Below are 24,813 nucleotides of genomic sequence, written 5' to 3' on the forward strand. Positions count from 1 at the left end.
GTAATCAAGAAAACCAAACATCTCTATATGTTGCCAGCAAATAATCTCAATCCAAATATGTAGGAGTTTGATGACTCAAACTGGAAATTCCAGATGGAGCTGCTCCAGAGGCAATATATTGTGTGAACCTGTTATGGACAAAGAAACAAAATTCTCTAAGTTTAAGCTCAGAGGAAACCCAGGACCAAAATATATGGGTCTATAAAAATTGCAAAATAGGATGTTTTCAATTCAATATCTCCAAGACCTATTTGTTAGATTTAGTATATGTAAAAAACCCCTTTCATTGAATGGTTTCCCAACTTTGTAAAAAGTTCCAATATTAAGCAATGATTGTTGAGAAAACATAGTCAACTTTATTTTTTTTAATTTTTTAAAAAAATATATTTTATTGATTTTTTTACAGAGAGGAAGGGAGAGGGATAGAGAGCTAGAAACGTCGATGAGAGAGAAACATCGACCAGCTGCCTCCTGCACACCCCCTACTGGGGACGTGCCCGCAACCAATGTACATGCCCTTGACCGGAATCGAACCTGGGACCTTTCAGTCTGCAGACCAACGCTCTACCACTGAGCCAAACTGGTTTCGGCAACATAGTCAACTTTAAATGTAATGAGTTATTCCTAGTCAAGTAATTACAAAAACTGAAAATCCTGTAGGAAAATCAACATATGAAAAGAAGAAAGAGGGAAAAAATAGCCTGGTCTGGTAACAGAGTACTCAGTACAACTGCTTCTGTGACAGAAACATGAAAATATGCTGGATGCTGTTTTTCCTGATATTAAACTTAGTGGTGGAAACAATGCTTGAGATAATTCCTACATATATATGCTCTAGGAACATAGCTGATGCTAAATATCAGATGCTCAGTCTCTTCAATTCAGGCTAAAATAACGTGTATGTTATTTTCCATTCTGGGCTAGTTACCTGGGAGAGGTAATTGGGTGACATATTTAGTAAAGCTCTTTCCATAGCCTACACTAAGAATTCAAAATCCTTCCCAATGAAACACACCCCAAACCTCACCATTTGTTTATATGGGGAGAAAAATTGCATCAACGGGTATGAAACATATTCCTTAATGTTTATTACCTTTCATGCATGTGCATGTGTGGGGGGCATGAATTACGTCAACTGTTCAGTTGCATGAGATGCACTCCAGAAATACTATATGACATTTCTCCTTGTGTGATGATGCTGTGGAGAGGTGGTATGAGTGAACTGTTCTTTCAACTCCCAGTCATACTTCATCAGAAACTGGCGTAAAGACAAAAGGTCAGTTTCAAGAGGTACAGAAGAGTGGAAGCATTTGAAGAGGTTTGCTTTTTTTTTAACTCCTTGTTCTGGATTCACTCTAGCTGTAACATGATCAGCACTTGCTCTCCTACACAGCCAGCAGGTATTCTGGGACAAAGCTCAGGTTGATTGGCTAGAAACCTTATCCTTAAAGTCTGAAGCACAAAGTACTTTACTTCAATTGCGGTTAGACTGACTTGATCCTGAAAGACATTTGGGCATAATTTGGCATCTGGACTCAGTAATTTTCAAAGCCCTGAAATTGCTCACAGACAACATGCAGGTAAGTTTCTTATAATCTCTGAAGCATTTGCTATCTATTACAATAGCCTTTGAGGTGGCTGGAGTTTCTTCATGTACAAATAATCAGTACTGAGAAAATGGAAAGGCATTCAGATTCTAATATCAGGACTTTGGTTTGGTTGTTTTTTCCTATTCAACAGACATGGAAAAGTAAAAGATAGGAGTCAGGATTCTCTAGTAGTTAAAAGTGAGCTTTGGAATTTGACATACTTTTCAAGTCATGGCTGTACTCCACCCCCTTACACATTGAATGATATTAGGCAAATTACTCAACAGCTCAATGCAGAGCTTAATTTTGAAAAACCTACCTGAAAGGGATATTGCCATGGCTACATGATTAAGGCGTGCAAACTGGCCCATGACAAGTGTTCAATGAGAAGTACCTGTTATTATGGAGGTTTTGTTGATGGAAGCGCCAATGAACAGGGATTTAATTCCCTTAATGTTTCCTGGATCTATTATATTATAAAACTGCATATACTCTTCTAGATGGAAAGTTGCCATCTCCTTTAAGAAAGTGACATTAGCTTGGCACCACTCTGTCCTAGATCTATGAATGGGATGCTAAGCAGATAGCAGGAATATGCCCATATTGACAGACATCTCAGATGGATTTTAAGGAACATTGTCAAAACAGACAATATCAGAATTAAGTATTAGAGTAAGTTGAAAAGTCATACTGGAATAATGTAAATGTTTGATAGTAGCCGTCGTGCAGCGGCCAACAAAAGCAACCTTGTCGTTGAAAAATAGCCCTTGACCTTTGTAATTAGAGAAGAAACTGATCCAAGATCTTCCAGTTCCAGAAAGAACATCATGTATTTTCCTATAGGCTTTTAACCACTTGTTACTTTATATCCATGTGCCTACTGGGACTCTGCTTTGACACAGAGCCTTGTATATAGTAAGCAGGCAAGAAAACCATCAACATTTTATTCAGTTTCCCCTTTGTGCCAAACACTGAACTCAGCACTACTGGAGAAGAGATATAGGCATGATGCCTGCTGTCCATAAGGCCATGATCTAGCTGGGGACAGATTAACAAAAAGAAACACAATAGTGTGCCACTAAGTGTTGTAAGAGATATAGTTAGTGTTTGATGAGGGCAAAAACAGAAATGGAGAGGAAGGTTGAATGAACATGTGTCCTTTCCTTATTTAGGTGACATTCTGCAGACTTCGGACTCACCAGTGGTGTTTCATTCTGTTTAACGTTATCCTATTCCATGCCTTGTTTTTTGGGGCTGATTTTGTGGAAGAATACTTTTTGCATGCTTTGCCTTACGTAGATATGAAAGTTCTTGAAATTAAGGCTAGGGCAAGAAAATTGAACACGGAGCCCCTGAGAAGTAACCTTTCCAAATATTACGTCTTGAGCCAGTCGGAGGTGTGTAAAGGGAAGGATATATTTTTGCTCTCTCTCATCTTCAGTAGCCCCGGAAATCGGACAAGACGGGACCTCATCAGAAAAACCTGGGGTAACATGACCAGTGTCCAAGGGCATCCCATCCTCACACTGTTTGCTTTGGGGATGCCTATTTTGGCAAGTACCCAGCAGGAGATAGACCAAGAGTCCTATGCAAATAACGATATAATCGAAGGAATCTTTCTGGACAGTGCCGAGAACCAAACTCTAAAGATCATCACAATGACCCAGTGGGCTGTGACCTTCTGCCCTAATGCTTTATTCATTCTCAAAGTTGATGAAGATGTATTTGTCAATCTACTGAGCCTGATCAGTTACCTTCTCAATCTGAAAGCACACCTTGAAGATATCTATGTAGGAAGAGTTATCCACCAGGATATGCCCAATAGAGACCCTACTAGCCAAGAATTTGTGCCTCTTATCGAATACCCAGAAAAGTACTACCCGGATTACTGCAGTGGTGAGGCTTTTATTATGTCCCAAGACGTGGCTCGGATGATGTATATAGTTTTCAAAGAAGTACCCATTATGGTACCTGCTGATGTGTTTGTAGGGATTTGTGCCAAGCTTGTTGGCCTCATACCCATCCATAGTTCAAGGTTTTCTGGGAAAAGACACATCAGATACAACAGATGTTGCTATAAGTTCATCTTCACATCTTCAGAAACTACTGATGCCGAAGTGCCCTTGGCATGGAAGGAAATTAATGATGGAAAAGAATGTACACTGTTGGAAACTTACTCTGGGCTAATTTCCTGCAAGCTTCTGACATACCTTGACAGCTTTAAACGTTTTCATATTGGTACCGTAAAAAACAATGCCATATATTCTGGGGATTAGGATTTCTTTTCCTTATACGTGTGTTCTTTTTAAATTAACCTCCAACCTTATTACAGAAACTACCCTTCCTACTTTGTGCTTTATGTAGTTTTAATTGTACTCAGAAAGTTGCAAAGTGTTTTTAGTGCCCTGATACACTGTTATCATATTGAAATATCATTTTAAAGAATGTAAGTTGGTATAGTATGACTCTTTTCCAAATAAAACCTCTCATCCAGAAGTTAGAACATTAAATTTAATTATAACCAAAAGTCTTGTTTCTTTACAACTAGTGAATTTTTAAAAATCTTATTCTTATAAAACTGTCATAGCAGAGGTGACTAATTTTTGAGAATGCAGTTAAGGAAAACGCAAAATAAGGAATTTAACAACTGTTCATCTTGTCTACAAACAGGAAACATTTTAGTAATCTGGGTGGCAGATTATATTCAAAGTTTTAGCTACCTTGTATGGAGTAACTCAAACCTCACCAGTATATAGACTTGGGCCTCTTTTTGCGAGACGATTTTCATTAAGTACTAATTAGATGATTTATAGATAGGATGTAACAAATTCATATTTTGTTATGTATATACTCTTTATTAGTTTCCCAGGGATGCCATAACAAAGTACCACAAATAGGGTGACAAGAAACAACAGAAACTTACTCACTTGGGGTTCTAGAGATGAGAAGTCCGAAATCGAGTTGTCAGCAGGGACATGCTCTCTGAAGCCTGTATTGGAGAATCCTTCCTTGTCTCTTCTAGCTTTGGTGGTTGCCAGCAATCCTTGGCTTAGAGATGTATCACTTTAATCTCTGCCTCCATCTTCTCACGGCTGTCTCCTGTGTGGCTGTGACCTCATATATTTCCTCTGTGTTGTATATGTTTCCAAACTTACCTTTTATTCTAAGAACATCAGTCATTGGATTAGGGCCCACCCTAATGACCTTGTCTTAACTTGACTATTGGGAGTTTGTTTCCCTTTCTCTGATCAACTCAATATTGACTTGATGAATTTGAAAAACTAGAAGCAAAACCCTCAACAAGACCCACCAATAAATAAAGTCTGGAGAACTTTCTGAATTAGCATGTTATCATTCCTCTCCCCACTCCGCCTCCCCCGCCCAAAAAAAAAACACAAGAGTAAAATCCATTGATAAATATTTTTTAAAAAGCATCTAGAAAACTAGAAACATTCTTTAAAAGTTTATTTTTCAAAGGAAATATAGCAACAACAAAAAAGAAAAAGATCTTTTCAAAGTATTTATTATTATAGAGAACATAATTTTGAGATCCCATTTGGCTTGTTTTTCAGAGAATATTTTTATCCAAAACTTTGTAAATAGAACCAAGAGAGAGCAAAGGATTAAAAAAAAAAAAAAAAAGATGGCAAAGAGAAACAATTTGGTTCTATTTTATTTCAAGCAGATTTTACTTATTGATTATAGAGAGAGGAAGGGAGAAACACTGATGGGTTGCCTCATGTATGCAACCCAACCAGTAATCGAACCTGCAACCTGGACTCAAACCTTTTGGTATACAGGATGACGCGCCAACCAACTGAGCCACCTGGCCAGGGCTGAAGCAAACTTGAACAAAACTTCCATCTTCTTGTAAACAATAAGACAGTCAAATGAATGTGAAAAATATCTGCTTCAATTATAAGCAAGTTTGTGCTCTCTTGGTTTCACACTGTACTTTATGTAGAAACACAACAAATGCTGGTGATAAAAATTAGGTTCAATACTCTATGATAATTCTGGATGGAGAGAAGTCTCTGTTAATACAGAGAGTCAAATGGCTTAGGAGAAGTTTTGGTCCAAAATTGATTTAGATTCTAGAAGAAATCACTCAGCTCCTTCCACTGCTGTTGTGGAAATAGGTTTCACGTAGTATGGACCTTCACTCACGTAAGTTCTGAGTCTCAAATAATTTGGGTTCCCAAAGATTTCTGCAACTGTCTTGGAATTGGCGAGTGCTTTTACCAGTTCATATTTGGCATCCTTTGAAGCTTTGTCATGCTCCGTGGATCGGTCCATCACATACTCTACAAAACCTGGACTGTTAAACATAAGTTTCTGAGCCCAGGGTTGGTTTGCAATGGCCTGGAATGAAAGGCAGAGAGAACACAATTCCTTTGAGTCTTTAGAAATTAAGTTTGTTAGTCGATGGCACAATCCGTAGAAAAAACATTTGGCAACATGAACCTTAAAAATGTTAATGTTTTGCCCAAGTAAATTCCCTCCTGGGAACCTACTTTAAGAAAATCTAAATGTTAAAAAAAGTCTTTGTATACAAAGATATTCATTATAGCCCTAGCCAGTTTTGCTCAGTGGATAGAGCATTGACCTGTGGACTGAAGGGTCCTGGGTTTGATTCAGGTCAAGGGGGCATGCAGGAGGCAGCTGATCAATTATTCTCTTTCATCATTTATATTTCTATCTCTCCCTTCCTCTCTGAAATCAATAAAGATATATATATATATATATTTTTTTTTTAAATATATTTTATTGATTTTTTTTACAGAGAGGAATTGAGAGGGATAGAGTTAGAAACACTGATGAGAGAGAGGCATCAATCAGCTGCCTCCTGTACACCCCCCACTGGGGATGTGCCCGCAACCAAGGCACATGCCCTTGACTGGAATCGAACCAGGGTCCCTTCAGTCCGCAGGCCAACGCTTTATCCACTGAACCAAATCGGTTTTGGTAATAAAGATATTTTTAAAAAAGATATTCATTACAGTGTGACAGTTATAATATAAATGTCTAACAGTGAGGGGGTAAATAAATTATAATACAAAAATGAAATAAACAATAATAATATTTATTAAAAAATAAATAAATTGGTTATATGGTAAATGCTAGGACTACAAAGAAACATCAATTATGGTTCCTATTCTCAACAAACTCTGTTTAACAGGTTAATAAATAAACATTTTCAACATCCTATATCAGTGGTCGGCAAACCACGGCTCGCGAGCCATATGCGGCTCTTCCAAAAAATACCATGTGTGGGCATGCACATACAGTGTGATTGAAATTTCATGGCCCATGCGCAGAAGTCGGTTTTCGGCCTGGGTGAGTCTATTTTGAAGAAGTGGCGTTAGAACACTCAAGAAGCCAAAGAGCTGCATGTGGCTTGTGAGCCGCAATTTGCCAACTACTGTCCTATATAATAAAAGGCTAATATTTGACCGAACAGTGAAACGACCAGTTGCTATGATGTGCACTGGCCACCGGGGAGCAGATGCTCAACACAGGAACTGCCCCCTGGTGGTCAGTGCATCCCCTGAGTGCTGCTCAGCCAGAAGCCAGGCTCAAGGCTGGTGAGCACAGTGGTGGTGGCTGGAGCCTCTCTCACCTCCAAAGCAGTCAGATATCCCCTGAGGGCTTCCAGACTGTGAGAGGGCAAAGGCTGGGCTAAGGGACCCTCCCCAGTCCGAGTGCATGGATTTCATGCACCGGGCCACTAGTAATGTATTAAATAGAACGCAGAGGTATAATCCTTACCACAACTCTAATTCTATAATGAACTATACAATTACACTTACTGTCTGGGTCCCTCAACAGACAGTGAGCTACATGAAAGGAAGGTCTTTGTATATTTTTGTTCACTATTGTATCCCTAGCACCTAGCAAAAAAAACCCCACCAAAAAAATCAATATTTGCTGAATGTGCCCAGCTGGTATGGCTTAGTGATTAAGCGCTGACCAGGAGGTCATGGTTCAATTAGGCTCAAACCCTTGTAGGGGCTGAGCCAGAGGCAGCTGACCAATGAGTCTCTCATTATTGGTGTTTCTATCTCTCTCTCTCTCCTTTCCTTCTTGAAATCAACAAAAATATGTTTTAAAAGTTTTTGCTGAATGAATAAATACATGCAAAATACAAGAGCCAACATTTATTAACTCAACCTTGTGGGTTTGAACAAAGCTCACTGAAGAGATACCTGATCAGTCCTTGAAGTGTGAGTAAGATGTTAACAAGCAAACTCAGGGAAGAATGTTTAAAACAGAAGGCACATGAAGGCCCAGCGAAATGAAGCAAGCAGTTTGGTATCACTAGAGCATTAAGGGCCAGAATGGGAAGGGCCAGAAATAAGGCTCATGAAGGAGACTGGTTAGGACAATAAGGGCTTACTTGATGGTAGATAAGGAATCTGGAATTAATTCTGTGAACTCATAGTACTCTGTGCTCTGCCACAGCATCTAATACCATTTACTGAAACTGTATGTACACTCACCTGTCTCCCTCGTTAGTCATAGTAACAGCAGAGGCCAGAAACTACTATGCACTTGTGTATCCTGGAACATGGCACAGTTCCTGGTTCAGTGAAAGCACTCATGTGTTGAACAGACAGAGTCCCGGAGGACCTGTGGGAAAGAAGGGGTTGCCTACCGTGAACACTTTTAAGGCACCACAGTGGAGTTCAGGGAAGGGTTGGTTACTGATGCCACGAAAGAGCTCCAGAGGGTCCCGATATAAAGAAGAGAACCAGGATTCTGTCATTCTCAGGAGGTCATCAGTCTGCTGCTCAGGCTACAGGACAGAAAAGAAAAATCGCAACATATTTGGAAGTCAGGAAACATAGCACTCTGTCAGTAACCTGCTGTGTGATCTCTGCCAAGTCTAGAGCACTTTTCCCCAAACTCAATCCAGATTTTATCAGTTTTTAAAAAAACATATTTTATTGATTTTATTACAGAGAGGAAAGGAGAGAGATAGAGTTAGAAACACTGATAAGAGAGAAATATCGATCAGCTGCCTCCTGCACAACCCCCACTAGGGATGCGCCCGCAACCAAGGTACATGTCCCTGACTGGAATCGAACCCGGGACCTCTCAGTCCACAGGCCGACACTCTATCCACTGAGCCAAACCATTTAGGGCCTTTACCAAATTTTTTAATTGTTTTTTAATGAGGTTGATTAAGCAATATATAGTGTCTGATCCAGTTCCAATACTCTATGATTCCACATGTCACTAATCATATAATGAAGGTTACACTCTTTTACTAAGAGTAAGAAAGATGGCATTTATCTGATCAACATTTATATTAATTAACCAGTATTATGTTAACTCGTACAGACTTATTATCCCAACACATCCCACTATGTTTCATTAATTTCCCACTCTACTTACTGGTAAATAAAGAAGAGATGAAACCGCATCCAAACACCTAATTCTGAGCTCTGTTGAGGCATTCTTTGCTTGATATCCTATCCGCTTCAGTAAGTGTTCAAATCGAGTTCCTTTGAGAGATGAGATAGTTTTTATTGTCATAAAATACAAATAAAATGAAATAATTTACCATTTTAACTATTTTTAGGCATATAGCTCAGTGTCATTAAGCACATTCACATTGTTGTACATCCATTACTACCATCCATCTCCTGAACTTTTTCATTATTTTAAATTAAAAGTTGTACTAATTAAATATTAACTCCCCATTCCCTAATGTCCCCACTCTCTGGTGACCAAAATTCTACTTTCTACAATATCTCTGCATATTTGACAACTTTAGGTAGTGTATAAGTGCAATTATACAGTATTTGTCCTTTTGTGTCTGGCTTATTTCACTCAGCATGTCTTCAAGGTTTTTCTTTGTAGCATGTATGAGATTTTCATTCACTCATAAGGCTGATTAATATTCCATTGTATGTACACACCATACTTTATCCTTTCATCCATCAACGAACTTGAGTAATTTCTACCCTTTTTGGCTATTGTAAATAATAGCTAATAATGAACACAGGTATACAAATATCTATTTGAGCCTGTTTTCAATTATTTTGGAATTGCTGGATCATATGGTAATTCCATGTTTAATTTTTTGAGGAGTAGCAGCTGCCACACAGTCTGTATGATCTTAGAAAATTACCTTAACTTCTCTGAGTTTCAACTACCTTATCTATAAAATGAGAATGACAACAGTATGTTCTTTGAAGGATTGTAAAAGTGTTCTATGTCACAGGAAAATGCACTTAGAAAAGTACATATAACAAGGATACTAATTGTAATACACAACGGTTTATTATTTTAAACATACACTTCATACAAGGGTTTTAACAGTGCCACCAAATTAATTTTTTGGTGCCAAATTCAGTGCTTTCAAGATATGCAAGGATGTTCGATAAAGTACCACATTTTAAAAAATGGCTTTATTGATTTCAGAGAGAGTGGGAAGGGAGGGAAAGAGAGAGAAACATTGATCTGAGAGATCAATGGCTGACTACTGGGGATCAAGCCAGAAACCCAGGCATGTTCCTGACCAGGAATTGAGCAAGTGTCCTTTTGGTGCATGGGACAACACTCTTCCAACTGAACTATACTGTCCAGGGCAAAAGCATCACTCTTAACATAACCTCTTGTAATAATTTTTCCCCAGTCCTTGACATTACACATATAAAAATGTGGCTTTTCATTAAATATTCATAACAACCCTGAAAAGTAGTTGTTATACCCTTTTTTTAAAATTAGGAAGATGAAATACTTTTATTTTTATTTATTTTTTAATTATTTTTTTAAAAATCAACCTTTATTGTTCATATTATTACAAAGGTTCCTCATTTCTTCCCCCCCCTCCACCAGGTTCCCACCCCACCCTCTGCCCTTTCCCCACCTCCTATTGTCCTCATCCATAGGTGCAGTTTACGTTCAGTCTCTTCCCGCATCCACCACTCCCCTTTTCCCAGAGAATTGTCAGTCCACTCCCCTCCCATATCTCTGATTCTATTATAATCAACAGTTAATATTGTTCATCAGTTTTTTTAATTTCCTTTTTTCTGTTGTTTTTTTTATTAATAAACTTTTATATTTTTAAGAATAAAATTTAAAGTCTAATAATTTTAAACCTTGTTTTTTCTGCTCTGGGAACTGAGAAGCAAACTTGTTTACATGTAAACTTGCCCTCAGGCTATCAAAAGGCATAGCCATTCAAATGTAAATGAACACATTGTTTAAAGATAGCTGCTGACTGGAATTTGATTACCTGTTCTGGGTGGGAAGGGCTTGTCCTCCCCTTTCTCCATTAAAATTAAGGTGTTAGCTTTAAAACCTCTTTGGCAAGAGACCTTAAACTTTCAGAACTTTAAATTTTTCAGGTAGTAAATCAATTACTTAGCATTTTCTCAAATCAATAATACCTCCACATGCCCAAGGATAAGCTTCACACAAAAGACACTTCCAAATAGATCAACCAACCTCATCCAGACCCCACACAAGGCACTCACAGATCAACACCCTGGAAAATGAAATACTTTAAACAATAAAGATTTGGGAGGGAAAAAAAACACACAAGGAAAACGAATAGTGAAGTAAATATAAATAAAAAAGCTAAGACGGTGAAAGAACCCAGTTCTTTCTGCTCCAGCCCATCATCTTTTTACTATGAATACTATTTAAGGAAGATGTAGCGGGAAAGAGTGCTTGTTCCAGCTAAGCTCTAAAAAAATATTCACTAATAATTATGAGACTTTTTAGGAATGAGTCCAAGGTTGTGGTAAAAGACTGCCCAATATAAAAATAGTTTTAACAATGCAATTAATGTGCCAGCCAGCAAACTTATATATTGAAGCCTTGTCAAAAATTAAGATATCTCTGGCCTGGCTGGTATAGATCAGTTAGTTGAGCATCACTCCCTGTACTGAGAGGTCACCAGTTTGATTCATGGTCAGGGCACATGCCCAAATATGCAAGAGGCAGCCAATTAATGTTTCTCTCTCCCTCTCTTCTTCTCTCTCTAAAATAAATAAAGACATATTAAATGAAAACTTAAAAAATTAAGATAGCCTTAAAGAAAGCCAAAACAAGTCATACCAACCTGTCTTCTGTAAAACCTGTTTTCCTTCAATATTGGACCCCAGAATTCCAATTGTGTCCACTGCTACGCCAGTCATGGTGGGGTCCTGACTTTCTGTCATTTCAAAGACTTTTTCCACAAAAACTGGAAAACGCTCGCAGATCTGTTGAGGACTATCCATGATGGCCAAGTTCCCAAAAAACTTCACAAATCCTAGATATATTTACAAAAAAATATATTTTAATAGGGGAAGAAGATAGCATGAACTGCAGGTCCTATGTTTTCACAGGGACAGTAATAAACTACAGGCCAGAAAAAGAAAGGCTATAGTCCTATGTTGTCTTGAAATCAGACAGACCTTAAGGAAATACTGGAGGACTTAAAAAGAGTGGTCCCGAGAGTGTTAATGGAGCTAGGTTCAAAAAGCAAGAGGGAGAACAAAGAACAACGATCAGTGAATACAAATCATAGGAAGGTAAGTTTGGGGTTATTATTAGGAAGAAATTTTAAAGAAGACTTTCTTCAATGAAGTAATCTATTAGGGCTAGTAATAATTAATGTCGTTTTCTAATACTTTTTAAAATCTAATTTATTTAAACAGTACAACAAAATTTAATGAACAATATAGTTGCCGTTGTTTTCTACTACTTGTGCCCAATGCTCAGGGAGCATTTTAATCCCTCTGTTGTAAAAGTCTTGTGATTTTGATGCAAAAAATTCGGTCAATGCATTTTTGAGGCATTCTTCATTATTAAATTTTTTTCCAAGAAGAAAGTTTTGCAAAGAATGAAACAAATGGTAATCGGAAGGGGAAATATCAGGAGAATATGCAGGTGGAGGGAGAACTTCCCATTCCAACTGGCGCAGTTTTTCAGCAGTGATTCTTACAGTATGCGGTCGTGCGTTATCGTGGTGAAGAATTACACCCTTCCGATTAATCAGCGCGGGTTCTTTTTCTCTTAAAGCTTGGGCTAACCTTTCCAATTGGGCACTATACACTGCACTTGTAATGGTTTGGTTAGATGGTAAAAGTTCATAATGAAGAATTCCTTTAAAATTCCACCAAACACACAACATCAATTTTTTCGAATGCAAGTCAGGTTTTGGTCTGGGCTGCGGAGCCTCATTTTTGTCCAACCATTGAGGCCGCATTTTGAAATTAACATACAGCACCCATTCTTCATCTCCGGTAACAATTTGCTCTAAAAACGGCAAACGGTTTTGACGAGAGAGGAGGGAACTGCAAATTGTGATTCTTTGATTACGGTTGTTGTCGGTCAACTCATTAGGAACCCAGTTTCCAAACTTTTGGACTTTGCCAAGTGCACACAATTGATTGGAAATTGTTTTTTGTGAACAATTTAAAGTTGTCGCAAGCTCTTGTTGGGTAATTTGAGGATTTTGCACCAAAAGAGCTTGAAGAGCTTCTTGATCAAAATTGGACACACAGCCTCGACCACTCTTGTCATCTAACGAAAAATTTCCCTTGCGAAATTTCCCAAACCAACGCTGGCATTTTCTGGCGCTAACTGCATCTTGACCAAGAGCACTACAGATGTTTTTTACAGCCTCACTTGCTTTTCTTCCTAATTGGAACTCTTAAAGCATGCAGTGCCTAATATGCTCTTCATCCACCATCTTCTTAGCCCTAGTTTTGCAACAAAAACCAAACCAATCACAAACTTTTTCAAGCAAAACTTGTTAATTGCACTTCACACGTTCTGTAGATACCACGTGTTTGAAGGTTATGTCAATACAAGTCAACGCCAAGCAATATTTTAAACGAATGTTTTAAAACGACATTAATTATTACTAGACCCGATAGGCTAATGAAGGAGTAAATCTCCAATTTCTGAAAATGCTCAAGAAGAACTAATCAATCATGTCCTTGAACAGAATAGCTGGGAATAGTTCTTATATTAGCTAAAGATTACAACTCAAAGATTTGGTGAATCTGTGAATATACTGTAAATACCACTTAGTATTTTAATTTATGTTTCTTTTGGCTGAACTGCACAGGAAACAATCCTAATGATCTAAACTAGGGGTGTCGAACTCAATCAGAGAAGGGGCCAAAATCTAAAATCCAGCCTAAATCGCGGGCCAAATGGTTTACTGAACAGTCATAAACTGTCATTGTGATGGAAACGCAGCGGAGTGCAGTGATGACAGCGTGGTGCGGGCCACATTGCAAGGCCTGGCGGGACGGATTTGGCCCGCGGGCCTTGTGTTTGACACATGTGATCTAAACAGTAGTATTTGCAGAAAATCAGAATCAATAGTGCATGGCTCCCAGAGCAATAGATTCTACCTCATTAAGAGGCTATTAGTCAGGTATCATCTCAAGGGAATAAGCTCTAAAGATGATAATAAACTCTGACAGCGATAACTCAGAAACAAATCATGCACATCATTTCTACAGGCATCAGTATTTCTCACCTGGTAAATAGAAGTTAGAGAAAGGGTCTGAATCTGCCCCAATAATCATATTAGATATCTGATCAATCACTCCTTCTTGAGCAAGGTACTGTCGTCCATGATGAGTATATGCCATTGAAGTCACCATTTCTATACAGGTGGCTCTGAAATGCCAAGATTTGCATATGATTAGCATGGTTTAGGAATTGTTTTCATGTAGGTTATTGTATTTAATTGTTCCCACAAAATCTGAAAGGTCAATAATCCTGGATCTACTTTTCACATGAGGGTATAGGATGAGTAGGATAAGAAAATTTCAGGATCTTTTTTTTTTTTTTTTTTTTTTTTTTTACAGAGAGGAAGGGAGAGGGAGAAAGAGCTAGAAACATCAATGAGAGAGAAACATCGACCAGCTGCCTCCTGAATACCTCCCACTGGGGATATGCCCACAACCCCGGTACATGCCCTTGACCTTAACGGAACCTGGGACCCTTCAGTCCGCAGGTCAATGCTCCATCCACTGAGCCAAACTGGTTTCAGCCAGGATCACATCTTTATTACAAGGTACAGTTTAGACTTAAATCTTGACTTTCTGACTTAAGGTGCACTTATTATTTCAACTATAATAAAGCTACTTCCTAAGAGATTAAAAAAAAACAACACACCACAACTTTTGTTTTATCTTGATATGTCAAACATATACAAAAGCACAGAGAACAAAACAGTAAGCCCCCAGGTAACCATAATCCTAATTATATTGAAATATAGTGGCAACCATACTTTGGTAAAAACTGCTGTTTGAATTTTAACCCTGCTAAGTGTGGCTGTTGCATCTGATTAAAACACTGGGTACTTACCTCAGCTTCCAGGTGAAGACCTGGAGGCTAAGGCAATTTTCCCTTGCCTAGACCAGGACCACAGGAGATTAATTCCCACTGACTCAGTAGCTTCAGGGATAGAAACTGTAGATAACCATTAGAGACTAACCACTGAGCTCTGCTTCTGTGTTATCCGCTATCACAAGATAGGGCCACATTCCAATGTCCAGCAGGGTGTGACTGGGAACCAACCCTGCGGGCTGTCCCTAGTCTTTAGAATTTAGTCTTTAGAATTTAGAACAAAGGAAAATTCCTGTGGTTTGAACTTTTAAAAGGGACTGCCTACCCCTGAAACGGTGCAGTCGTGTGAAGACCACCTGCATGTGGTGCTCTCGCGGCTGTCCTAGCCAGTTCAATAAATCCTTGCCTGCTTTTTTAAATTAATTAATCAGCCTCCGGTGGTCTTATTTTGAACCCAGGGTTCGACCCCACAACATTTGGAGGCCCCAGCAAGATACCAGAGAGAGAGAGAGAGAGAGAGAGAGAGAGAGAGAGAGAGAGAGAGAGAGAGGGGTACCCCCCAGAAGGGGCAGGAGGCTCTCCCTCCCTCAGGAGGAGAGAGGGACCCCCCAGTAGGGGCAGGAGGCTCTCCCTCCAGCAGGAGAGAGGGCCCCCCTCCCCCCCAGGAGGGGCAGGAGGCTCTCCCTCCTCTCAGGGACCTTAGCCAGAGACAGAAGCAGCAAGGATTTATTGAAAAAGGGAAAACCGGTCTCGGGAGGTAAGGCGCCCAGGTTGAGATCGCAAAAGGGTAAGAGTCCTTGGAGGGCTGGACGCGGCTTAACCTCCAGGCTCTGGCCGGAGGACACGATGGTGTTCTCGGCCCGGGAGGACACTACGGTGTGTGTCCTCAGCCCTAGGTGTCCGGACGGGTTGTCTTGTGTTTGTGTCAGGCCTATTTGTTTTGTGTTTTGGTCTCTGTCAAAATGTTCAAGGTTCGTTTATGTCTCCGTGTTCCCCTCTACAATGTTTTTTGAAAAATTTCTAGGACTTCAAGAAATGGGCAGACAAATACAGCTCTGATGTTAATGCTTTTGATTTAACCACTCTTTTTCCCAGGTCAATGCCGGTCTGCAGGATAACTTTCCCCTCACAGTTCCTAGAGCAGCGTTTTTCAACCGCTGTTCCGCGGCACACATGTTGCCTGGTGTGCCGTAGGTGCAGACAAGACAAGAATTTTATAATTTTTCACTATTTTGTTTACTTAATATTTCATAATAAAGTAATTATAAAATACTTTCTTTGTGTTTATTTGATTCCTATTCAAGAGAATTACTTTATATATAGTCAATATAGGCACAGAGTTAAATTTTTTAACATTTTCTAATGGTGTTGTGCCTCGTGATTTTTTTCATGAAACAAGTGTGCCTTTGCCCAAAAAAGGTTGAAAAACACTGTCCTAGAGTATCAGTCTTATTTCCTTTGTCCAACATGAGTGCCATTTCTGTTTTGCTGAGACATTGTAATGTTACTTGTTTACTGAATGGGTATAAGTACAGACATTTGTTTGATATTTTGTTTGTTTGCTTGGGTATAAATTATTTGTTCATGTAAGTGTGAAAATCTGTGAAAAAGAAAAAAAACATAGAGAAAGAAAGAAACCTTTAATTTGTTTAAAGCTGAGTGCTCTGACGGCTAGCAAACTGCCCCGAGTGGCCACTGGGATTCCTTTTTCCCAGGGGTGCTTTGCTTTCTGTCAGAGGGGAATCAGCCACCTAACAAGATCTATATGTTTATTAATTTGGAGGTACGAAGTTGTAACAATTGTGGTCCAAAAAGGTTAAAAGCAGAGACCAAATTCTAAAATTAACTATTTACAAGAAGGAAGCTTGAGCTGGCAAAGTCACCAAGTCTGCTCAGCAAACTCAAAAAAAAACCACCTAAATGAATCTTATTTTTGCCTCCACCCAGTCTTGATCAGTGGTAGAGGAACGGTCTCAGAACTGTTTGTTTCAATTGACCATTTAAGTTTAATGTAATTAATGATTACAGTACATTGTAAAATCTTTAAAAGAAAAGGAAAATATTTTGTGGGCCGCTTGGTCTTTGTGTGTGTGTTAACTCTTAAGTTATAATTTTAAAATCAGTAAGAGCTTTTCAGAAAGATCAGGGAGTCTGATTGCAGTATAGAGGTCACCGGTTCCGCCCATGCCACCTGCATCCACAGGAGGCAAGCGATTTTTCCAGAGGATTGCCAGGTGAAAATGCCTCGCCTGGGTGGGAGCACCACCTGGGACCCTCGTGCTCCCTGCCTCTGCCAACCTGGTGTCTATTCCCAGGGTTCGACCCCACAACAATATAGTTATCAAGATTTTGGCTGAAACCAGTTTGGCTCAGTGGATAGAGCGTCAGCCTGCAGGGTCCTAGGTTCGATTCCGGTCAAAGGCACATGCCGGAGTTGCGGGATCAATCTTTAGTAGGGGGCTTACAGGAAGCAACAGATCCATAATTCTCTCTCATCATTAATGTTTCCATCTCTTTCCCTCTCTGAAATCAATAAAAATAATATATATATATATATATATATATATATATTTTTTTTTTTTAAGTAGCTGTATTCTCATATGGGGCTACATATTAAGTTCCAGTATGTTGTTACAATATCACTTGAGCAATTTTCTAAAGGCCTTTTCTTCAGAATATGCTTTGTCATGAGATTGCAACCTAGGCACAAGCTCCACGAGGGAAGGGAAGTCCCAGGTTTGTTTTCTGGCCCTCCAAAGGAGGACATGGTGCTCTAAGAACTCTCTCAGCCAACATACCTGACCAGCACATCCTCTCCAGTCAGCTCTCTGAGGAGCTGGGTTATCAGCCCACTGGTGGAACAGTAGTTTAGAGATTCTGGTGACACAGAAGAGATCTCCACAATTAGCTGAAAGAAGAGAAAAATAGAAAGGGTTAAAACAACCCCAAATTTGTTAAATCTCCTTTTATGATACATGCAGGATTAGGCACTTTATAAGAAATTTTTTAAAAATCTATTATATATATTTATCTCCACAAGTAGGAAAATTTCACTGCACAAGTAAGAAATTACTTTGGGCCCCGGCCAGGCGGCCCAGTTGTTTGGAGCGTCATTTCATACAACAAAAAGTTGCAGGTTTGATTCCTAGTCAAGGCACACACTTAGGCTGCCGGTTCAATTCCCAGTTGGGGCACGTATGAGAGGCAATCGATAACACTCCATTACATGTGGGTGTATCTGCACTTTTTACGAAAGAAATTATCATCAAGGTACAAAAGTCGAATCAGCAACAATAAAAAGAATGCAAGAATAACTCATTCTTGCCAAAACCGGTTTGGCTCAGTGATAGAGCATCGGCCTGAGGACTGAAAGGTCCCGGGTTCGATTCCGGTCAAGGGCATGTACCTTGGTTGCAGGCACATCCCCAGTAGGGGGTGTACAAGAGGCAGCTGGTCGATGATTCTCTCTCATCGATGTTTCTGACTCTCTATCCCTCTCTCTTCCTCTCTGTGAAAAATCAATAAAAAATATTTTTAAAAAATAAATAAATAACTCATTCTTTCATGCGTGCATTCCATCAGTCATTCACTTACTCATTTATCAAGTATGTTCTAAGGGCTTACTAGAGGATTTCAAGCAGAGAAATGACAGAAACAAATTTCATTTTCTGTTTTTTAAATCCTCACCTGGGAATATGTTTATTGATTTAATAAGAAGAAACATCGATTGGTTGGCTCCCATACATGTCCTGACGGGGCATTAAACCGCAACAAAGGTATGTGCCCTGACCAGGAATTGAATCCACAACCTCTTGGTTAAAAGATCATGCCGATTACATGTTAAGATAGAGTAGTAATGACAAAAATGGATAAGAGCATCCAGTTTGGATGCAGTTAAAGTAGTTCAGGTGAGAGATCAGTAGCTTAGACTTGGGTGCTAGTGGCTTTATCAAGGAAGACAAATGCTTGGGTTTAAGAAAAACTGACACAACATGATGATTGAATGGATATGTGGCCAGGAGAACAAAGCCTCTTAGAGAATGAGCTAGAGGTCTAATAGCCAACCACATGGACTATGAGACAGAGCCAGTTTGTTGTTGCTGTTTTTTTTATTAAGGGCATGAAGTGGTTAGAAAAGATTAGGAGTTTGGTTTCAACATGAACGTGAGGGGCCCAGAATATGTCCAAGGAGATAATAAATAGTTGGACATGAAGATCTGAGCTCAAAAGAAAGGTAGGTCTGGGTTGGAGGGTTATATATGAAAGTCATCACCATTACTGGTGGGCACTGAAATCACAGGATGACTAATATTGCCTAAAAATGAATACAGATTACAAGGAGACGAGAGTTTGGGATTCTGCCTTCACAAACCCCAACAATTAATAGTTCAATAAAGCAGCGTTTTTCAAACGCTGTTCCGCGGCACACTAGATGTTGCCTGGTGTGCCGTAGGTGCAGACAAGACAAGAATTTTATAATTTTTCACTATTTTGTTTACTTAATATTTCATAATAAAGTAATTATAAAATACTTTCTTTGTGTTTATTTGATTCCTATTCAAGAGAATTACTTTATATATAGTCAATATAGGCACAGAGTTAAATTTTTTAACATTTTCTAATGGTGGTGTGCCTCGTGATTTTTTTCATGAAACAAGTGTGCCTTTGCCCAAAAAAGGTTGAAAAACACTGCAATAAAGGATAACAAGCCAGGAGACTTAGAAGAAACAGCTAGAGAGGCAGAAAGAAAATCAGTATCAAGGCATGCTAGTAAGCTCTGAAGAGGGAATTAGATTATAGAGGATTTGTTTTAAATATACAACTTATTAATTGTGTGGCCTTGGGCCAATTACTCCATTAATAGTGAGGTTAATAATAATAGTATATAGGGATTATTGTGAGAACCAAGACAATACATGTGAGGATTTAGCACAGTGCTCAATAGAAAGCTGGTGTAAAAGGGGAGCATTTCTTCTTACTACTACTATTATTACAACTAAGTTTTTCAAAGTCTAGTTTCAATGGTATCTCTTCTACCATAGTACTAGATAAAGCAGTATACATATTTTTATGATTGTCTCACATACTAGGTGGAGAGTTCTCCAGTACCTAATATACGGCCTAACACGGACTATATACTCAATAAATGCATGTTAAATGACCCATCTTGCCTTCCAAGGTAACCCTTCCTGAATTCTGAATTGTAGGCATCAGAAAGTGAGATTTCCAACTTACCTCATAGACCCTATATCGAACAATGTCATTTGTTTTCATTACAGTTTTCAAATCATCCAGCAGATTGCTTTCAAATAAAGCCTCCAGTCCAGCTTGGGTCAGTGATATTCTTGACAGGGATTTAATGGCCTTATAAGGAAAGAAAATGTCCCTTAATTCATAAAAACACAAAATAGTAATATCTACTGCACAGGACTGATGTGAAAATTAGAGTATGGAATGCACCCTGTCCCATGAGCATTCACTATGCTTTAGCAGCTATTACTATTTGTAATTGGAAAAGATGCACAGCATTCTCAACAGAATTATGAAAGTTTTGCTTCTTAGGAAGTAACCCCATATAAACCCTATGGCAGATAACTTAGATATGTGTACTATAGAAAATAGAAGGCATTTACTTGTACTTATTTGACACCATCTATATGAAGCTGCAATTATACAATCATCCCTTCTAAACGTCCACCTCTCAATCCAGAAAGCCTTTCTTTGTTGTTTAAGACACAGATACCTCTGCATGTTTAAGTGGATTGTTGCAGCTGACTCACCGCTTTAGCTACAGATAGATTCTCTCCACCAATACAATAAATGATTTGTTTTAGTAATTCAGGATTATTTAGAACCTCAGTAACTGCATCAGAATTTTCAACAATTCTTCCAACCTGAAAGAAAAAAACAATCAGAAATACTCTTCCAAGGTAGGGCAACAAGTGAACATATGACGGTCAAATTATCATACCTTAGTGTGCAGTTATTTTAAGAGTTACTGATTACAACTATAAGACAAGTCATTAAAAATTCCAAGTAACCCAAATGCATTAAAGCCAAGCACACAATGGCATAGTCATATCTATGAAAGAAAAAAAAAAATGTTGAGACATCTCAGTGAGTGAAAGCAATAAAAATCCTAGTTCTATTTATTATTAGCTAAACGGAAATCCTGGGAAAATTAAATAACTTCTCTGGGCCTAATTTCTTACCTGTAAGGTGGGAACACAATACTTAAGTACAGGATAGTAATGAAGATTAAACGAGACTAAGTAGGTAAAGGACATACTACAGTGTCTGGCACATAAATGATAAACTGATACTTTTCCCAATTTGTTGAATAAACACTTTAGAGGAGAAAAAACAATAACTGAATAACTACTGGATAAACTAACTGCTCAGATCCTAACATTCTCAGCAACAGTTCTTCACCCAAATAGTGGCATGTTTTGATTGCCAGAGTGATAATTGTTTTAATTTGTTGGTTTAGTAACCTTTACATCAGAACTTTGTTCATGCCAGTATCATAACATGACTTAGCATGGCAATCATTTTTCTCTAGCCTAGAGGATTCTCTAAGCAAGGAAAGAAATGCTTTCTTTACCTTGGTAGCTCAAACAGCATACGGTACAGTGCCTGGCATGTAAAAGTAACTCAGTATTTGATGAATGAATATTGCCGATGGTACTTAGAACTTCTTACTTTAACTTGTATCTCCCTGGTCACAGTTATGTACACTCGAATAGATCACTAGACACACCCTAGGGACAGCGAAAGATCATGTTTTCTTCATCTCCCTGCACAGAATCTCGCCCAGAGCAGGTGATCACTAAGGGTTGGTTCCCTTATTATGTGTGCTAGCAAGATTTCATACCTGGGATAGAGTGAGGATTTTTACGGAATCATTGGGGTGAGTCAGCCCCCTCTGCAGGTCAACCCTGAAGTTCCGAGCCACGTGAACTGGCTCCAGAGCCTGGAGCAATCTCTCCAGAATGGATACACACAAAGTGGTCTGTTCCCTAAAGGAGACACCATAGACCTCATTAGTTCGTGTCCTTTCAGGTAGAAAGGAATCTAATAATATCCGACACCTGGCTCAACGAGGCTCTCCACATACACTTCTCTTCAAAACATCGGCTTCTACTTTAACATTAAATGTTTAATATTAAACATTTGCCAAGTACCTATTATGTGGCATGCCTGTGCTGGGGCTGCAAAGAATGATAAGATATATTCTATAACCACAAGGAGCTCAGTCTAATGGGAGATACAGAAAAAAAGGGCAACTATAATCCCGGTAGATAAACGCTAGCTTAACGCTGGAAGCTGTGGGAACTCAATAAAGAACAAAGGGTACAGGGTATACCTGAGCACATTTTTAAGTTACCCAAGAGAAGAAAAGAGAGGTAAAGGGCATAGTAGCACATGAAAAGGCACAGAGTGTTATGCATTCAAGGAACCACAAGTAACTTGGTATGACTGGGATCAGAAACGGAGAGAAGTGGGAAGAAGGTAAAAGGAAGAAGATGAATGTCAAGAAATGAAATTTTTAAAAATGCACAGCAATCAGATTTTGATTGTGTTTTTTTTTCCTGTCCTGCTATGGGATTTCACCTTTTCCCAGATGGCAATGGCAAGTCAAGATGTGATTTTAAAGCAGAATTAACATGATTAGATCGGACTTCTAGAAATCACTCAGTCAGTGTTAGAGATAGAATTTTCAGTTATAAGTTTATGGTGAGGTGATGAAAGAGTGGAAGAGGTTCAAGAGCTATTAAAGAAGTAAATTAATCAGAATTTGATGGCTACCAGCTGTACATTCAGAAGGTATTTCAAGAACAACTTCTCTTTGTCTCTTAATAGGCAGTAAAAGCAACTGAGCACTCACACATTGCTAATAGGAAACACACTATTAAATTGGTATGATCTTGCTAAAAGGCCATTAAACAATAAATATGCTTTAAAAATGAACATATCCCCAAGATCACTGAAAACATGCTCACACAAAAATTTGTACACGAATATTCATAGCAGTAGAAACAACCCAAAACACCCATCAATTAAATGCATAAATGTGTTCTATCCACACAAAGGAATATTCCCCACAAAAAGGAATGAAGTACTGATGCATGCTACAACATGAACCTTGAAAATACGGTAAGTGAAAGAAGCCAGACACAGAGACTTCCTTTTGACAATGATTCCATTTACATGAAATATCCGGAATAGACAAATTCAGAGACAGAAAGCAGATCACAGGCTGCCAGAACCTGGGGAGTAGCTGAAAGGGGGCAGAGACCGCTAATGGGTTTCTTTTCCTTAAAAAAAATAAAATAAAAAATAAAAAATAAAAAAAAGCAGTCCTACGTAGATAGCTCAATTGGTTAGAGTGCAGTCCCCGTATACTGAGGTTGCAGGTTTGATCTCCAGTTAGGAGAATCAACCAATGAATGCATAAATAAGTGGAACAACAAATCAATGCTTCTCTCTCCAAAAACCAATCAATAAAAAAAAATTGCAATTGTACATACCATAAAATTTATATTTTTTACCATCTTTTTAACTGATTTCATAAAGTAGGAGAGAGAACTATCAATGATGAGAATCATTGATGGACTGCCTCTCCCACGCCTCCTACTGGGCGTGTACCCTGACTGAGAATCAAACTGTGAGCTGGTTCATGAGTCAGTGGTGTGACCAGGCCCATTTTAATCTTTTTTTTTTCTTTTTAAAATTTTATCTTTATTATTGAAAGTATTACAGATGCCCCCTTTGTTTCCCCATGGATCCTCTCCACCCCACTCCTAGGCCTTCACCACACTATTGTCTGTGTCCATGGGCTATGCATATATGCATTCATTTAATTCCCCCCCATCCTCTGAAATTCCTGTTTCCTGCTTCTATGTTTTAAGCATTTTATATGTACAGTGAGTGCTGTGGCATTAAGTACATTCACAGAGTTGTGCAGTCATCACCGGGATCAAACTCGAGAACGTTTTCATCTCCCATTGAAACTGAAACTGCGTCCATTCAACACGAACGCCCCGTTTTTCCCTTTCCCTCAGCCTCTGGCGACCATCATTCTACTTTCTCTATGAATGTGACTTCTCTAGGTACCTCACATAAGTGGGATCATACAATATTTTCAAGTAGAAACATTTTGGATCACAAATATTTTTTAACTCTTCTAAATTATGAAATAGAAAGTATACCTGCGTGTTAAATTACTGGATCAAACGGTATATGAATCTAAAATATGGATGGATTTAGCAAAATTGCTAGGATAGGACTCCCTCTGGGGAGAAAGAAAAGTCAAGCACTTGTGCACACGAGTGTGGAGTTCTCCCTGCAGGTGAGCCACCTGGCTTCCCCGCCCCCAACTCCTACTTCCAGGATGAAGGCAGTGAGGCCAGGAGATAGATGGTCAGGGGCTGGACTTGCACCCCAATCCTTGCCTCTCAGCCTCGGGTCCTTCCCTCTCTGAAACTTCAGCTTTTTAAAAACCTTTATTTGCGACTGGGTAAAGCCCTTCCTCCATCCTACCCGCTCCCGTCTCCACACTTGGCGGAGTCTCCCTCCCCGCCTGCTCCCAGGCAGCGGGGTGCTCTCACCGATGGTTCTGGCTGAGCAGGGAGAAAAGCGGACTAAGGCGCAGCTCCGCCACGTGCTCGCGGAGCTCGCTGAGCGGCACCGCCTGCAGCACCGACTGGAGCGCGCGGAGCTCCTCCAGCGGCGCCTCCAGCCGCGACACATCCCGCAGCAGCGCCAGCGCCTGGGCCGCCATCATGCCTCCTCGGGCAGGAAGGCGCCGGCTCGGCCGCCTGCCAGGCTCCTGGCTCCCGGCGGGCTTCTCCGAGTCTCGCGAGATCTGACGGAAGTAGCGTCCCTGTGACTGCAGTAGCCGGGCGGA

At 39.4% G+C, this 24,813-nt stretch overlaps 2 protein-coding genes across 2 annotated transcripts; one reads left to right on the forward strand and one right to left on the reverse strand.

Annotated features, from left to right (window-relative positions):
• The first annotated feature begins 1,173 nt into the window (after window positions 1-1,173).
• On the forward strand, window positions 1,174-3,902 carry B3GALT9 (beta-1,3-galactosyltransferase 9). Its single transcript, XM_036432850.2, has 2 exons — window positions 1,174-1,580; window positions 2,762-3,902. Exons 1-2 carry the CDS (start codon window positions 1,575-1,577, stop codon window positions 3,863-3,865), a joined length of 1,110 nt encoding a protein of 369 aa, XP_036288743.1. The 5' UTR covers window positions 1,174-1,574; the 3' UTR covers window positions 3,866-3,902.
• Window positions 3,903-5,037: 1,135 nt separating this feature from the next.
• On the reverse strand, window positions 5,038-24,773 carry PSMD5 (proteasome 26S subunit, non-ATPase 5). The gene is made up of 10 exons (XM_036432842.2): window positions 24,515-24,773; window positions 21,778-21,922; window positions 20,684-20,797; window positions 20,139-20,267; window positions 17,702-17,811; window positions 14,086-14,228; window positions 11,668-11,859; window positions 8,988-9,097; window positions 8,245-8,385; window positions 5,038-5,951 (listed from the first exon to the last, which is right to left on the reverse strand). Exons 1-10 carry the CDS (start codon window positions 24,688-24,690, stop codon window positions 5,694-5,696), a joined length of 1,518 nt encoding a protein of 505 aa, XP_036288735.1. The 5' UTR covers window positions 24,691-24,773; the 3' UTR covers window positions 5,038-5,693.
• Window positions 24,774-24,813: the final 40 nt, after the last annotated feature.

Source organism: Pipistrellus kuhlii, unplaced genomic scaffold (assembly GCF_014108245.1).
Source record: "Pipistrellus kuhlii isolate mPipKuh1 unplaced genomic scaffold, mPipKuh1.p scaffold_m20_p_12, whole genome shotgun sequence".
Taxonomy (NCBI): domain Eukaryota; kingdom Metazoa; phylum Chordata; class Mammalia; order Chiroptera; family Vespertilionidae; genus Pipistrellus; species Pipistrellus kuhlii.

Excerpts from the sequence above, each read along its gene's own strand:
- PSMD5 (XM_036432842.2), bottom strand. The coding sequence starts at position 24,690 with ATGATGGCGGCCCAGGCGCTGGCGCTGCTGCGGGATGTGTCGCGGCTG. Across the intron at positions 11,860-14,085 it reads CTCTAACTTCTATTTACCAG|GATTTGTGAAGTTTTTTGGG; the intron begins GTGAGAAATACT and ends AAATATATCTAG. Across the intron at positions 8,386-8,987 it reads CATCTCTTCTTTATTTACCA|CCTGAGCAGCAGACTGATGA; the intron begins GTAAGTAGAGTG and ends TCTGTCCTGTAG.